Source organism: Stegostoma tigrinum, chromosome 4 (assembly GCF_030684315.1).
Source record: "Stegostoma tigrinum isolate sSteTig4 chromosome 4, sSteTig4.hap1, whole genome shotgun sequence".
Taxonomy (NCBI): Eukaryota; Metazoa; Chordata; class Chondrichthyes; order Orectolobiformes; family Stegostomatidae; genus Stegostoma; species Stegostoma tigrinum.
The window spans coordinates 129,422,396-129,440,765 of NC_081357.1; the positions used below are offsets into that span (position 1 = coordinate 129,422,396).

The 18,370-nt window shown below is 40.4% G+C and overlaps 1 protein-coding gene across 3 annotated transcripts in view; it reads right to left on the minus strand.

Annotated features, from left to right (window-relative positions):
- Positions 1-18,370, minus strand: part of mapre3b (microtubule-associated protein, RP/EB family, member 3b) — a 52,118-nt gene that overhangs the window by 19,149 nt on the left and 14,599 nt on the right. For all 3 annotated transcript variants that reach the window (XM_048531496.1, XM_059645664.1, XM_048531495.1), the window contains one exon: positions 10,727-10,872. In XM_048531496.1, coding sequence (XP_048387453.1) covers positions 10,727-10,872 — 146 coding nt within the window. The remainder of the gene's footprint in view (positions 1-10,726; positions 10,873-18,370) is intronic.

An 18,370-nucleotide genomic window follows, 5' to 3' on the forward strand; every position in this document is an offset into this window, starting at 1 on the left:
CTTGGAAATCAATTCTCAAAAATTTAATGTTGAGATTTCCCTCTCATGAATTGCGAAAATGTGGAACAGATACTAGTAAGTATGATGCTAATTCAATGTTTTTTTCAAAAAGGTAAGTTAGACATCTCATTAAGCAAGAGATTAAGAATTTAAGAATCAAGATTTACATGTGTGTCAAATAAACTGGCCTTCTACTGGGAATAAAAACAAAGTGCTGGTAAAACTCAGTAGGTCTGACAGCATCTGTGGACAGAGAAACAAGAATTCATGCTTTCTGAAGAGGAGTTGTATCAGACTTGACGTATTAATTCTGTTTCCCTCTTCGTATGGGCTGCCAGACCTGCTATTTCCAGTATTTTGTTTTTATTTCAGATTTCCAGAATTCACAATATTTTGCATGTATGAGTCTTCTACCAGAGTCTTGTTAGACATAATTTAGCACTACTGCATGTCTTGGATAAACGTGAATTAATATCCGATATTTCATTCTGCCTGCAAATTTTTTAATACATTGTTTGTTATTTTTCCTGGTAAGTTATTCTACAGACAGCACAAGACAAATTCGTGCTTGATTGTGACACTGCATTTGCATTGTATGGATATTCAGAACCTAAACAAATGCATCAGATACAGCTGGACCAAATCATTGGCCACGTTTACTTTGAATGTACAGATGCAGGAAAAAATCAGATTATGAAACAGTGACACAAATACAGAGTGAGATTTATTCTTCAGTTTTAGCTTCATGAACACGCTCAATCACTTATCCACAACTGCTGGACGTCATGACTTCTATCATTTCTGTCCCAAACTCTGCAATCCCATCTCAAATCTCTCTGGCTCTCTCTTCCTTTCAGATGCTTCCTGAAACCTCGCTCATCAGAAAACTTTGGGATACTCTTCCTGCAATGTCCTTCCTGTGCTCAGTGTTATTTTTATGTCCGATTAGTGTAGTGGACAACGTTTGGTTATGGTCCTGCATTAAAGGTACTATGTACATGCATGTCCCATTCCCCTCCAACATAATAGTATTCGGATTGACACTTACAAGGATAGGGTTAGGAGTTTAAAACAGATTGATTAGCTTTGAATCTCAACCAAAGTCATACGGAAAAGGACAAATATGAAAACTAGGAAATATTGACTGAATTAAAATCACTGACAGGTACTAGGTCAAAGCCTGAAGTTCAAATCCAAAAAGTAAATTCCATGAAAGATGATAATATGGACGCTGTTACCAAAAGGAAGACCAAGACAGCTGGAGTGTCATAAAAGTCTGTTTCAACATCAAGTCTCATCATGTGATTCTAGAATCCATGTCACTGGCATCTAACGTCTTCTACAGAAAGTAGAGCCAGAAAGTTACTTAGTTCCACAGCCAAGACAAAGTTAGAAGGCAGCCTGTTGTTATGTTTTCAACTGCAATTATACCAGTCCCATCAATGTCAACACGTTTTTTTTCTCATTTTCCAAATATACTCAAGCTCTAAATAGTTGCTATGGAAGGTCAGTTATTCCACGAAGAAAATAACCTTTAATAATAGAGTCTGGGAAATAATTCAAAAAGAATAAAGAACAAAAGAACAGTACAGCACAGGAACAGGCCCTTCGGCCCTCCAGACTGTGCCGATCATTATGCCCTAACTAAACGAAAAAACTAACCTTCTGCCTTATTTGGTTCATATCCCTCTATTCCCTGCCTATTCATGTAACCATCCAGATGCCTCTTAAATGTTGCCAATGTGCCTGCTTCCATCACATCCTCTGGCAATGCATTCCAGGCTCCTACCGCTCTCTGCATGAAAAAGTTTTCTTGCACATCTCCCTTAAACTTTTCCCCTCTCACCTTGAACCTGCCCGCTTGTAATTGAAATTTCAAACTTGAGAAAAAGCCTCTGACATTCCATCCTATAATCTCATAATTTTGCACACCTCTATCAGGTCCCCTCTCAGCTCTGCCTGTCCGTGAAAACAATTCTAGACTTTTAACCTTTCTTCATAGCCAATTCCCTCAAAACCAGGCAACATCCTGCTGAACTTTCTCTGTACTCTCTCCAAAGCTTCCACTTCCTTCTGGTAGCAGGGCGACCAAAATTGTACACAATACCCCAAATGCTGGCTAACAAGGGTTTTATAGAGCTGCACCACGGTTTGCCAACTCTTGTAGTCCATCCCCCAGCCGATGAAGGCAAGCATGCCAAATACCTTCTTATTCATCTTGGCCACCTGCGTTGCTACTCTTAGGGAAGTGTGGACCTGCATGCCCAGCCCCATTTGTATGAGAATGTTCCTAAGGGTTCTGCCATTTACAGTACAATTCACACCTATTTTTGATCCTCCAGAATGCATCACTTCGTATTTGTCCGAATTAAACTCCATACCATTTCTGTGCCCAAGTTGCCTATCTATATCCTGTTGTATCCTTTCAAAATCGTCAGCTCTATCAGCAACTCCACCAATCTTTGTGTCACCTGAAAACTTACTAATCAACCATCCACCTTTTCTTTCAGATCATTTGTATGTACTACAAACAACACAGGACCGAAGACTGATCCCTGTTTCAACTAAAAAAGCCATTCGCTAGTTCGACCAATCGGCAATCTCCTCTCATACAGCCGAAAATTTTGCATTTCCCCTTGAACTGATATTCTTCTGAAGTGTCTTGATGAGGGCTCGAGAAATTTTAACAGAATGGGTCTTTTGCAGTAATACTCAAGGTCTGAATGGTCAATCAATTATTTTCTATAGTCCTGTAAGGAGACTTCCAAGCTACTTAAGTGGACTATTGGGCTACTTAAGAGTCAACCATAACACTCTGTGCTAGCACTGCATATATGAGACAGGATAAAGGTGAGGATCTGTCATACTTAAGGACATTACTTGTCTGGCTAGGTTTTTAACGGCATTTTGGCAGCTTCTGGTCATTTTTACAGATGGCAGTCTTTAACTAGTTTTTGTTTAAATTATAGACTTTTTTTAAAACATGAAATCAAATTCACAAACTATAATGATATGTACAGATTTATGCTCTGGATTACTAATCCAGTAATATCATAACCATGCTCACGTACCCGTGAAGTCCACACGTAATTAAGATAATTTTTAGCTCCATGATCCTCAAAATTGTCCTTTTCCAGCACAAAACTGAGCATTGCGATTTATTCTTGCATCACAATTTAAAGATATATTCACAACAAAGATTACTAAACAATTGCAAACGCTGTTAAAATTTGCTTCAATATGTCTACAAGCAAGCAGGTGTCCCACCATACTGCACAATGGTAATAGAACATAGAACACTACAGCACAGTACAGGGCCTTTGGCCCTCGATGTTGTGCCGACCTGTCATACCGATCTCAAGCCCATCTAATCTACACTATTCCACGCACGTCCATATGCTTATCCAATGACGACTTAAATGTATCTAAAGTTGGCGAATCTACTACTGTTGCAGGCAAAGCGTTCCATTCCCTTACTACTCTCTGAGTAAAGAAACTACCTCTGACATCTGTCCTATATCTTTCACCCCTCAATTTAAAGCTATGCCCCCTCGTGCTCGCCGTCACCATCCTAGGAAAAAGGCTCTCCCTATCCACCCTATCTAACCCTCTGATTATTTTATATGTTTCAATTAAGTCACCTCTCAACCTTCTTCTAATGAAAACAGCCTCAAGTCCCTCAGCCTTTCCTCGTAAGGCCTTCCCACCATAGCAGGCAACATCCTAGTAAATCTCCTCTGCATCCTTTCCAAAGCTTCCACATCCTTCTTATAACGCGGTGACCAGAATTGTACACAATACTCCAAGTGCGACCGCACCAGAGTTTTGTACAGCTTCACCATAACCTCTTGGTTCCGGAACTCGATCCCTCTATTAATAAAAGCTAAAACACTGTACACCTTCTTAACAGCCCTGTCAACCTGGGTGGCAACTTTCAAGGATCTGTGTACATGGACACAGATCTCTCTGCTCATCTACACTGCTAAGAATCTTACCATTAGCCCTGTACTTTGCCTTCCGGTTATTCCTACCAAAGTGCATCACCTCACACTTGTCTGCATTAAACTCCATTTGCCACCTCTCAGCCCAGCTCTGCAGCTTATCTATGTCTCTCTGCAACCTACAGCATCTTTCGTCACTATCCACAACTCCACCAACCCTAGTGTCATCTGAAAATTTACTAACCCATCCTTCCAAACCCTCATCCAGGTCATTTATAAAAATGACAAACAGCAGTGGACCAAACACCGACCCTTGCAGTACACTAGTAACTGGTCTCCAGGATGAACATTTCCCAACAACTACCACCCTCTGTCTTCTTTCAGCAAGCCAATTTCCGATCCAAACTGCTATATCTCCCACAATTCCTTTCCTCCGGATTTTGTACAATAGCCTATTGTGGGGAACCTTATCGAACGCCTTGCTGCAATCCATATACACCACATCAACTGGTTTACTCTTATCTACCTGTTTGGTCACCTACTCAAAGAACTCAATAAAGGTTTGTGAGGCATGACCTTCCCTTCACAAAACCGTGCTGACTATCCCTAATCAATTTATTCTTTTCTAGATGATTATAAATCCCATCCCTTATAACCTTTTCCAACACTTTACCAACAACTGAGGTAAGGCTTACTGGTCTATAATTACCAGGGTTGTCTCTACTCCCTTTCTTGAACAGGTGAACCACAATTGCTATCCTCCAGTCATTTGGCACTATTCCTGTAAACAATGACGAGTTAAAGATCAATGCCAAAGGTCAGCAATCTCCTCCCTGGCTTCCCAGAGGATCCGAGGATAAATCCCATCCGGCCCAGGGGACTTATCTATCTTCACCTTCTGAAGGATTTCTAATACCTCTTCCGTGTGAACCTAATCTGGGTCTGAAGTGTGATTATGATGTTTTTCAATAAATTGGCTTATCCCGTGACACTTAAAAAATCCCAAAGAGCCAAATACAAATAATTAAAACTGTTTCTGCATGTAAATTTTGAACTATAATGAAAAAGAATGATGTAACAAGTAAATCAAAATAATTTATTTTGTACCTGTGACATATGGCACTACATTATGGTTGAAACGTAACAGACATATTAGGAACAGAGGAACACAATTTAGTCATTCAGTCCCGTAAACATGTTCTTCCATTCTATTAAATCATGGCTGATGTCAAGACTGCAAGTCATATAAGGATCTACATTTATATATTACACTGTGCATGTATATAATTGAAAGGCAGTAATCTATTCAAGTAAATTATTTGTTTTGCGGAAGACATATCACTAAATAGTATTTTTCAATTTTTGAAACAATGCACGTTTTCCATTGCTATTGGATTGTGCAAAGTAAAAAGACATACCTTTGCAAGGTCTTCCTCAATTTCAATGTAGTTTATCCACCACATACAGATGAATCAGGTCTGTCATCCAATGGGGGAAATCACAGGACTCTGTCCTTTAAACAATGTTCCTCGCAGCAGCCATGTGATCTCCCTCACTCCCACACAGTATACAAGTCAGCGATCCCGATTCCCTCCTTAGGTATTTTTGACAGAGGTGGCTGAAAAGTAGACCGAGGTGATACAACGAAGGAGAAATTAAACAAAATTAACAAATTAACCTCCAAGCACTCCAAATCAGCGCAAGACAGTAGGGAAAGCAGATTGATGCTTTTTATGTGGAGGATAAAATACACAAAGAATAAGGAAGAACCAAACCAAAGGTCATCACACCTGCTTCCTCCTTTTTATCTTCCAGATAGGCTATTATACATGGTAGGAGCAAAAACGAAGATGGACAATTCTGTGATTGATTTAAAGATCAGTTTAGAGAATAGACTTGGCAAAGATGGCATTTGCCTTGGCAGATATATCCAAACAGTGGAGGTAAGGAAAATGCTGAGTTTCTTCCAAGCAGTTCCCTTAAAGTTAGTTTCTCTCAAAAGTAGCCACAGATACAGGAGAACAATCTTTAACTCCGCTCGTAAGTTGCCAAACCAACCAAACAACATAAAATGATTGATATATAAATTCCAGTCGGCATTCACAACAACATATCATGTGGATACGGATGCACTTAAGAATTACCTTGCAAAAGCAAGAAATTGTCTAGAATGACAACTGCCTCAATCCAATCCATTTTAACTGCAACAGGCCTTAAAATATTGACAGGGAATGCTGTGATCAACTTCGGGGGAACACGAGAACAGAAATTCTCTGTCAGCAGAATTACAGAAATACATTTCTGAAAAATGATTTTCATGTAAGAGAAGAAATGGTCCAAATTTGCTGCACATGAATTGAAAATCCAGTGGTTACAACCGCAAAGCAGGTTGTTCAGAAATAAACGCCATGAGACAAACTATTTCTGACTCAAGGCATTTGACCACAAGTGATCGCAAAAATAAAGAGGAATATAAAAGTTTAGAAAAAATAAGTTGATTATAAACTGGTTCCAAAGCTCTGGAAATACAGAATAAAACATATTTTAAGAATGAAGAACCACCAATACAAGTGGTAATGGTCAGCAACAGCCTCATTCATATATTGTGAAAACAACATTGACTGCTTTCAGATAGCAAATCCATTTGGGACAGTATCCTTGACCCTACTCATAAAATACACAGAAACTTTCTATACACTGGAAAGGTGTTATGCTGAAAGGCCAGAGCACAAACATCAAACATGTAGAGCGTCTCTAAAGAGAGACCAAACCGGCACCTAATCTGTTTAGTATGTAATTTGATTCTCTCCTCAGATGCTCAATACCTGTAAAGAACTTTATCACTTCACATATTTGAGTAGCCACCTGTATTTATAAGTTGCATAGGATTTGTAAGCTTCGTATTCAGGAGGGATTGTTCATTCTTTACCTACATAAATGAATGCCAGAGACAAATAGTTTTGGTGGATTTACACTCATGGAAATAATCCGAGCCTGCCCATGCCAAGCCTTGACAATCCACAAAACGGCAGAAAATACATCTTCTGTTCTTCAGAAATGAGAAAGCACAAAATTGATAATGGCTTACTGTCGAATTCAGAATAGATAAAATGGTGTAAAGATTAAAGTCAAATAAAATTTCCTGACATAAGAATCTTCTAATTCACCAAATTAAAAATGGTTCCAAAGTATTCAGCCTCAACATACACAATCTTTAAATTTAAATTTTGACAAAGCAACATTAGCTACTAGTAAGAATGCATGTAGGTATCAAGAATACCAGTGACTTAGCAGTAGCCCAATCCGTAGCTCGGATTAAACAACCAGGTCAATCCATTCTAAACCTGGTGGTAACTTGTTGAAACTTGCTCAAATCAAGGAAAATATTTTAAAAGTCTTAACAGGAGGCAGATTTTCATTCAAAGATTGCACCGAACACTTTCAACATTGGTTTCCAAAAAATCAATAGCGTTAGATAGACAATATCTGTCTCAGCACTGACTAAACTGTATGGTATTGGTGACGGAGGATAGTGCTCCTCTGCTCTGGAGTAATAACCAAATGTACTTTGTATAATCTGGAATTGGAACTTCAACATTTCATTCAAAGCAGAAATCATCCTTTGGTCCAGAAGTCTTTCTTTCCAATGAGTCAGATTTTCCCAACAAATGTGTTTTGACAAAGAACTGTCAAGCTTCTTTCAAGATATTTCACACTAGTAAAAGACAACGAACACATCGTTCAAAATAACTGATGATAAAAATATCAAATTCAAATGAGCTAGTAAATGGGAAGGCTGAAACTCCAATATTTTAACACAAACTTAAAAAAAAGATTTAATTGTTCAATACTTGTGACTGAGAGAAAGACACTAGTATGATTTTGTTATATAGAGTGAACAAGAATTTAAAATGTAGAGAAACCAAAGAGGTAAGGGATACCATCTAGTACCTGGGGGAAAACACAAAGGAGTCCTGTGATTTATATTGCTTGGTAGCAGACCTGATTCATCTGTGCATGGAGTATGTATGATATCAAAAAAATGAACCCTTTTTTTAGGCATAATTCATGATGTCAAACCCCAAAGTATGCACTTTGCTACATCAGAGTTCCTAATTTCAGATCAGATAACTTGGTCAGTAGTCCAACATCATCTGTACTTTATATATGTAAATATACATTTAGTATTATTCTATCATAAATCATGCAAGCGGAAACTTTCAGGACTACTCGGGAAAAAAAAGACTGTTGCTTTTTTATCCTTCTGGTTGATATAAAATCTAAAGCGTTTAGAGGAAATGATTTATCTAATATCAAGCACCTCCTTAATAGACGAATGACAATACAGAAGCCCTGAAGTTGAACATTATGACCTGAAATGCAATTTTGATTCCTTATTTTTAAAACCTTCAAAAAACATATCACCATAAGTTGAGACAGCTGGAATTTCCTCTTACTTATTTTCATTTCGTCAAGCACAAAATAAAATATAATACAGTAAAGTCCACATTTTCCAAAATTCTTGTGCAACTGGTCATCGACTGAAATAGGTTTTGTTGATCTGGGAACTATCATTCCCTCCCTCCCATTTTAAATCAAACCTGATCGATGGTATTTATGAGCAGGCCTGGATCATTCACATAACTGACACTCCCCACTCTTCTAGGTACTGGATACCACGGAGTTTATTGTATTATGGTTTTGTCAGTACAACCATAATGACCTGAAAGTGTTTATGGTCAATGATGTGATTATACTGAAAAATGTTCCTCTGCAAGAGAATTTAATTCCATCAATTACAAGGAGTACTCCTGTCAACAACATTTAAAAAAGCAAATGAATAGGAGCGGTTTAGAGGAATATGGGCAAACACAGTCAAATGGGACTTAAATTTAATCTGCTTGCAATACCAGAAATTGGAATTGGAAATGTAGCTTTGAATGCTTGGCGTGACATTGCAAACAAATTTTGACATGTAACCATGTGAATTGTGGAAGTCTTTACCAGAGAGTGCTGTGGAGGCTGGTTTATTAACTATATTCAATGCTGAGGCAGATGGATTTTTAAGTAATAAAGCAGTCAAGGATTATGGGGAAAATGGCAGGAAAGCGGAGTTGAGGATTGTGAGCTCAGCTATGATTTCATTGAATGGTAGAGAAGATTCAATGGACTGAATGGCCTACTTCTGCTCCTATGTCTTAATGCACACAGTAGTGGTATCCATGTTTCAGCATGGATATAAATATAATGGAATCAGCTCAGAGTAGGTTTACCAGAGGAACATCTGGAATGAAAAGGTTGTCTTATATTGAAAGATTGAGCAAGTTAGGCTTGTATTTGCTCAAGTTTAAATTAAGATGTATGTTTCAGTCAAATCGCAAGATCCTGAGGGGATAATGACAGGGTAAATGAAGTGCTCTTCCTTAAAAGAGTGGTGGAAACAGATCCTTGAATATTTCTAAGACGGAGGTATACAGATTCTTGGTAGGCAAACAAGTGGAAGGTTACCAGGGTAGGCATGAATGTGGAGCAGCCATGATCTCACTGAATGGTGAAAGAGGCTCAAGGGGTTGAATAGCCTATTCCTACTCCTATTATGTATAGTCATGTGGTTTATAAGAGTTGTGAAAATCAGGAAATACTGTTTCTTCTCAGAAGAGGAGGTAGTATCTAAGGAGAGACATTTCATATGCAGATATTTCATCAGTGCAGGAATATATTACGATATATAAAATATGAGCAACATTTAAAAGGAACAAAGAGAAGAAACATAGGAAATAAGAAGAATACGCCATCCATTTCTTGAAGCCTGCTCCACCATTCAATACAATCATGGGGGTTGTCCAACACAGTACCATGCTCCCAAATTCATCCCATACTCTGACTCCCTGGATGTAAGAACTTTCTCTAAATCCTTCTTGAAAACATTGAATGTTTTGGCCTCAATCATTTCCTGTGGCAGGGAGTTCCACAAGTTCACCACTCTCAGAAGGATGGGGCAAGATATCAACCTGAAGTAGAAAAACTTCAATATTCAAGTGGAAAACAGCAAATACTTAAATAATTGAAGAGTTTAGCATGAGTTAAGTCAAAGATAATTATAATATTCAAAATGTGCAAATACGGGAGGGAAATGGGGATACGGCTGTCAGAAATTAATGCATAACAAAATTTACAAAAACTCCAAAACAAAACCTGGATACATGCCACCTGCCAGAATGGAATGCGCTCAGCTTAAGACTTATTTACTACTTCTGGATTCTTGGGTCAGTGAAATTAGCTCTGCCTCACTTATATTTTTATTGTCATTTAATTATTTACATATATCACTGATAAACCTTAACTATAATATTACCCCCAATTATGCTGGAAGGATTATAGCTGAAATGTCATTTTTTTTGATTTCTCCACAGATATGCCCGAGCTACTGAATCCAAACATTTTTGTTTCAAATTTGCAGCGCCTTACTTTTTGCTGAAAATGTTAGATACAAACTTATGCTCAGAAACACTTTCTATTATTCATGATTCTTGCATTGTTGAAACATCTTAAATTTAGTACAGAATCAACAGAAAATAAGTACAATGGTTCACTTAACAGAAAACCTTAAAAATGATTTATGTCTGCAGTAAATTCTTCCTGTACAGGGCACCCTGCTAAAGAAGGCTATGTACAGGTGACAGCCTAAGGGAGCACAGTGGCAACAGGTGTTTGGAAAAAAAAACCTAGCAAATTGAACAGTCCCCTGAATAAAAGTCATCCTTTGTCAAAATTTGCATACATACTTTATCAACATTCATTTTCTTGAAGGCTGCCTGGAGAATTTTAAAATGTTGAATGTACTCATGCTCCAACTTTGCTTGAAATTTGACTTTCTTTAGAAGAATACAGCCAGGAAAGAGCATATCCATAAACTGACAGTAAGCTGTTCCTGTTGAAGAAGAAAATATTTTTTAGCTAGAACTAGTTGGAAAAAACATTTAACAATCACAGATTATCATGCATATAACTGAAAATTACCAGTAATGATGCTTCGAAACAACCAGAAGCCAAAAACTGTATCAAGTGAGGAAGATAAATTATTTCCCCTACTGCATGCAGTTTAGCATGAAGAGAGTGTTGGAAGGTTCCACAACATTGCAAAAGAATTTGAACTGCAAAAATTTTGATCTTTTTTGGAATGCCATTGGCATAAAGAGAACTATGTATGAAAGTTGGAAGATTTGACTTTCCTTTCAGTAATATTACAACTTTAAAACACCTGCAAGTTATACACAAATATGTATAAATTGGGAGAATTAAGCCATTCAGCATCTCAAGTCTGCTCTGCCACTCTGTAAAATCTGAGATAAATAAATGATCGATAAATTTTTGTTAAGCAAAGCTATCAAAGAAAATGGGCCTAAAGCAGGTATGAGTTAATTGGCTAGCCGTAAGACAGAGGGCGGTGGTTGATGGGAAATGCTCTTCCTGGAGTTCAGTTATTAGTGGTATACTGTAAGGATCTATTTTGGGGCCACTGCTGTTTGTCATTTTTGTAAATGACAGGGACAAGGGTATAGAAGGATGGGGTTAGTAAATTTGCGGATGACACTAAAGTCAGTGGAGTTGTGGATAGTGCAGAGGATGTTGCAGATTATAGAGGGACATAGATAAACTGCAGAGCTGGGCTGAGAAATTGTAAATGGAGTTTAATGCAGAAAAGCGTGAAGTGGTTCACCTTGGAAGGAGTAACAGGAAAACAGATTACTGGGCTAATGGTAGTGTGGATGAGCAGAGTGATCTCGGCGTCCATGTGCATAGATCCCTGAAAGTTGCCACCTAGGTTGATAGAGTTATTAAGGCGGCATACGGGTGTGTTAGGTTTTATTGGTACAGGGATTGAGTATTGGAGCCATGAGGTCAGGTTGCAGCTGTACAAAACTCTGGTGCGGCCGCACTTGGAGTATTGCGTATAGTTCTGGTCGCCACATTATAAGAAGGATGTGGAAGCATCGGAAAGGATGCAGAGGAAATTTACCAGGATGTTGCCTGGTATGGAGCGAAGGTTTTATGAGGAAAGGCTGAGGGACTTGGGGCGGTTTTCGTTAGAGAGAAGGTTTAAGAGGTGACTTAATAGAGACGTACAAGACGATCAGAGGATTAGATAGGGTGGCTAGGGAGAGCCTTTTTCCTCGGATGGTGATGGCTAGCACGAGGGGACATAGCTTTAAATTGAGGGGCGATAGATATAGGACAGATGTCAGAGGTGGGTTCTTTACTCAGAGAGTAGTAAGGACGTGGGATGCCCTGCCTGCAACAGTAGTAGACTCACTAACTTTAAGGGCATTTAAATGGTCATTGGAAAAACATATGGATAATAATGGAATAGTGTAGGTGAGATGGGCTTCAGCTCGGTTTCACAGGTTGGCGCAACATCAAGGGGCAAAGGGCCTGTACTGCGCTATAATGTTCTATGTTCTATAATTCACAGTGCAGCTGTGATGTCACTGAATGGTGAAACAGGCTCGAGGGGGTGAATGGCCTGCTCCTTGTCATGTGTTCCAAAGAGCTGACTAATCTGTCTGTTCTGAATATCATATTTCCATCTAATCTCAATAGCCTCAGCCTTAGAGTGTTCAACAAACCTATGTCCACCACTTTCTGTGATGAAATGTAGGATAGCAAGTGATATTTTCAATTAGCGATGACCAAAATGACGGTGACATTCTTTGCCTTGCACCATGGCCTGGTTAGACAAAGGCCACCAAACAATTTTCAAATACACTGTCAATATCTCATGATCAACAATTTTTATTCTTTAAGAATTCCTTCGGCATTTGATAAAATGCCATGAGACAATAACACATAAAATTAAAGCAAGCGGGATTGGGGATAGTGTATTGACATGGAGACAGAACTGGCGAGCAGACAGGAAACACAAAGTAGGAATAAATTGGTTATTTCCTGTGGGGCAGCCAGTGACCACGGGAATCAGCAATTACACCCCAGCTCTTCACAATATATATTAAATGATTTAGAGGCAGGAACTAAGTGTAATATCTCAAAGTTTGCAGATGGCACAAAACTGGGTAAGAGAGAAGCTCTAAGAAGGTAGAAATGCTTCAGTGTGATTTGGATAAGTTGAATATCTGAGCAAATGCATGGTACCCAACGTATAATGGGGTTAAATGTGAAGTTATTTATTTAGGTAGTAAAAACAGGAAGGCAGATTGTCTGAATGGTAAGAGATTGGGCATGCAGGAGGTGCAGTGAGACCTGTGTCCTTGTATACCTGCCACTTAAACATACAGGTGCAGCAGGTGGTGAAAGAGGCCTCTACAATGAGAGGATTTGATCACAGAAATGTCTTGCTCCAATTTTACAAAGCTTTGATGAGTACTGTGCACAGTTTTGGTCTCCTTATCTGAAGAAGAATGTTGTGGCTACAGAAGTGCAACAAAGCTTTTGCAGATTGATTCCTGGGCTGGCAGAATTGATATATGAAACCAGACTGGATAACTTAAGACAATATTCACTGGAATTTAGAAGAATGAGTTGGGGGTGGCGAGGATCTGACACCTGCAAAATATCTAACAGGACTAGACTGGGCAAATGTATGGAAGGATGTCCTCAATGACTAGGGAGTCCAAAACCAGGGCTCTCAGTCCAAGGAGACAAAGTAGCCATTAAGGACTGAGGGGAGTAGAAATTTCTTAACCTAGACAGTGACGAGCCTGTGAAATTCTCTGCCAGAGAAAGCAGTTGAGATCAAAACATTGCATGTTTTCAAGGAGTTAGACATAATTCTTACAGTAAAGTGAACAACAAGCTTGGGGTGAAACTGGGAAATAAGAGTACTGAGTAGGATGTTTAACCACGATCATACTGAACGGCAGAGCAGGCTTGAAGGGCCAAATGGTCTTCTCATGTTCCCATTCTGTGTTCACAGATGATGGAACATTAATCTCTTGTCCTCTAAGATAGACGAATATCAAGAATTTTGAAATCATGTAAAATACAATTAAATAATGAGATATCCCATGTACTAGGACATCTCATCAAAGTAGCTCCTGAACTGGGATAAAATTAAAATTAGAGGATTTTTGTGCTGTTCTTCATGTCCAAGACATTGAGCTTTACACAGGAGGATTAGCTTAAATAAAAAAGGTACATGGTAAGCTTGCAAGGCCGCCTTTAAAAAAAATTCTCAGAGACACAAACATGACAAGCTAGGTCAGAATAACTAGTCCTTGAGAAGGTGATCATGAGCTGCCTTCTTGAACTATTGCAGTCCATGTGCCACAGGTGCATCCACACAGTGTTGCCAGGAATTTGAGATCTGGGATTTTGAGGCAACAATCAAGGAATGGCGATATACCTCCTCACCAGGATAATGTATGGCTTGAAGGGAAACTTGAAGCTGAAGGTGGGCTCATGCACCTGTTGCCGTCACCTTAAAACAGTGATTGATGCCCACATATTCTAATTTGACTTTTGCAGCACAAGTATTTGAGCCGAATGTCTGTTCCTGATGTATACATTGAACATGAAGTACATTTAGTTTGTTCAAAATAATTGATTTTTTAAAACACATTTCCTACTGGAGACAAGTGATTTAAACTGTTGGGTTGAAACACAGTTGAATCCAGTCCCCAAAACAACCAGGTTCTCATCGAAGCATTTGATTAAATAGAAGATGATCCAGGTTTGCAATTTCACAGGTCATTAAAGATGACAAATATTCACAAATACTGACACAATGACAAATAAATTGGATAGTCAAGAAAGGAATCTGCTTGAAATCATGAAAAAATGCGTACGGCTGAATGTCAAGATTATGGACACCATGCTAGATCATGAATTACAGTACATAACATCATACCAGATTGATATTCTTGGGACCAAGCCACTCATCTATTTCAGAATTTTCTGCATTAGAGAATTATGTTAGAATGCCTGACAACAAATGCGAACTGGTAAACACTACATACATAATGGTGCCTGACTTCACAGGAACGACGACAAGGTATCTCTCAAATACCAGAGATTCAAGGATCAAGCAAGAAACTGAAAGAAAACAGTATCAGCAAAAAGTAAGAGAAATTGATAGGACTGAAGTTGATAAATTCCACAATACCCAATGACTTATATCTCAGTGTTGAAGAGCTCGCTATCGAGATGCTGGAGGGATTGATGGAATACTGTATACAATTTGAAAGGTTGCAAATGAAACCCCACTTAAGAAAGGAGTTAGAGTGTTACAGACCTATTGGCCTAACATCAGTATAAAAGAAAAAGGAGGTAGGACTGGGCAGAATCAATAGATTTATTAAAGGGGAAATTATGTTCGACAAACCTGTTGAGTTTTTTTGAGATGTCACCAGTACCGTAGATAAAGGGGAACCAGATATCATCAATCTAGAAGTTCAGAAAACTTTCCATAATATCCTACACAGCTTACCAACAAAATTAGAAAATCTGGGAAAGGGGATAATATTTAACATTGAGGATGGGTTAATGGCAGAAAATAGAAATTATTAGATTTGCAGATCACCTAGTGGAACGTGTATTGTCAGAATGATACAGAAGGCCTTTGGAAAGGCTAGCTGTGTGGGCAAGAACATGGTAGAAACAGTAAAATGTGGATAACTGTAAGATTGACCACATTGGTAGGAGGGAAAAAAGTGCACAATATTTCTAAAATGAGGAGAGATTGAAAGTGCTAATGCCCAGAAAGAAATTGCATGTCCTTGTTCACAAGCCAGTACAAGCTAACACAGGAGTGCAGCAAGAAGTTTGGAAAGCAAGTGTTGTGTCAGTTTTTAAATCCCAAAAAAAATTAAACATAGGACCATAGATGTTTTGCTTCAATCATATACAATTTTAGTGAAACTGCACATGGAACATTGTTTGCAGTCATGGTCCATTTCACATGAGCAAGAATATACTTTCCATGGACAGAATGGAGAAAGTTTCAATAGAGATGCTGGTGCTGTCCTATTAGAAGACTGTATCTCATTCTCGAAGGATTAGAAGAATGAGAAGTGACCTCACTGCAACGGAAAGAATTCCTGAATAAGGTCCAGCTGGCTGAAAGGCAAAGGCTGTGGAGGGGTGTCAGGTTAAAGCAGCAGGCCATTTAGTACCAAGGTAAGGGGATATTTCTTCATTCAGAGTGAATCCTTGAAATAAACCCAAGAGAGCTGTAGAACCCGAGTTAAAAGTGTGACGCTGGATGAACACAGCAGGCCAAGCAGCATCTCAGGAGCACAAAAGCTGACGTTTTGGGCCTAGACTCTTCAGAGAGGGGGATGGGGAGAGGGTTCTGAGATAAATAGGGAGAGAGGGGGAGGCGGACTGAAGAGAGATAGAGGAGAAGATAGGTGGAGGGGGGATAGGTCAGTCAGGGGAGGACGGGCAGGTCAAGGAGGCGGGATGAGATTTGGAGGTGTGGCTTGAGGTGGGAGGAGGGGATAGGTGAGAGGAGGAACAGGTTAGGGAGGCGGGGACGTGCTGGGCTGGTTTTGGGATGCAGTAGGGGAGGGGAAGATTTTGGAGCTTGTGAAGTCCACATTGATACTATAGGGCTGCAGTGTTCCCAAGCGGAATATGAGTTGCTGTTCCTGCAACCTTCAGGTGGCATCACTGTGGCACTGCAGGAGGCCCATGATGGACATGACATCTAAGGAATGGGACAGGGAGTTAAAATGGTTTGCGACTGGGAGGTGCAGTTGTTTATTGCGAACCGAGCGGAGGTGTTCTGCAAAGCGGTCCCCAAGCCTCCGCTTGGTTTCCCCAATGTAGAGGAAGCCACACTGGGTACAGTATACCACATACTGGCAGATGTTCACCTGCACATCTGCCAATATGGAAAGTCATCTTGGGGCCTGGGATGGGGGTGAGGGAGGAGGTGTGGGGGCAAGTGTAGCACTTCCTGCGGTTGCAGGGGAAGGTGCCGGGTGTGGTGGGGTTGGAGGGGAGTGTGGAGTGGACAAGGGAGTCGCGGAGAGAGTGGTCTCCCCGGAAAGCAGACAAGGGTGGGGATGGAAAAATGTCTTGGGTGGTGGGGTTGGTTTGTAGAAGGCGGAAGTGTCAGAGGATGATGCGTTGTATCTGGAGGTTGGTGGGGTGGTACGTGAGGATAAGAGGGATTATGGCAGGGGCGCCACCCCACCAACCTCCGGATACAACGCATCATCCTCTGACACTTCCGCCTTCTACAAACCAACCCCACCACCCAAGACATTTTTCCATCCCCACCCTTGTCTGCTTTCCGGGGAGACCACTCTCTCCGCGACTCCCTTGTCCACTCCACACTCCCCTCCAACCCCACCACACCCGGCACCTTCCCCTGCAACCGCAGGAAGTGCTACACTTGCCCCCACACCTCCTCCCTCACCCCCATCCCAGGCCCCAAGATGACTTTCCATATTGGCAGATGTGCAGGTGAACATCTGCCAGTATGTGGTATACTGTACCCAGTGTGGCTTCCTCTACATTGGGGAAACCAAGCGGAGGCTTGGGGACCGCTTTGCAGAACACCTCCGCTCGGTTCGCAATAAACAACTGCACCTCCCAGTCGCAAACCATTTTAACTCCCTGTCCCATTCCTTAGATGACATGTCCATCATGGGCCTCCTGCAGTGCCACAGTGATGCCACCTGAAGGTTGCAGGAACAGCAACTCATATTCCGCTTGGGAACACTGCAGCCCTATAGTATCAATGTGGACTTCACAAGCTCCAAAATCTTCCCCTCCCCTACTGCATCCCAAAACCAGCCCAGCACGTCCCCGCCTCCCTAACCTGTTCCTCCTCTCACCTATCCCCTCCTCCCACAAGCCACACCTCCACTTAATCTCATCCCGCCTCCTTGACCTGTCCGTCCTCCCCTGACTGACCTATTCCCTCCCCACCTATCTTCTCCTCTATCTATCTTCGGTCCGCCTCCCCCCCCTCCCTATTTATCTCAGAACCCTCTCCCCATCCCCCTCTCTGAAGGGTCTAAGTCCAAAACGTCAGCTTTTGTGCTCCTGAGATGCTGCTTGGCCTGCTGTGTTCATCCAGCTTCACACTTTGTTATCTTGGATTCTCCAGCATCTGCAGTTCACAGTATCTCTGTAGAAGCTGAGTTGTTGAGTATTCTCTAGGTTGACTGAAACACATAACATCAAGGGAATAATGGGGTCAAACAGCAAAGGTAGATGATCAGCCAAGATCTAGATTGGCAGAAGAGGGTCGAGGAATCAAAGAATCAAACTGCATACTCTTGCACTTATGTTCCTACTTTGTCAATTTGCTGCAATGCCCTGACAGTCAAGTGGCAAGACAATGCATTGTTTGAGTTTGGTCAAAAAAGCTTTCAGAATGCAATTATCTCTGAACTTCAGATTTCTGGACTGCAGGTGACAATGCATTAAACAAGAAAAAATATCCAGGTGTTCTATGC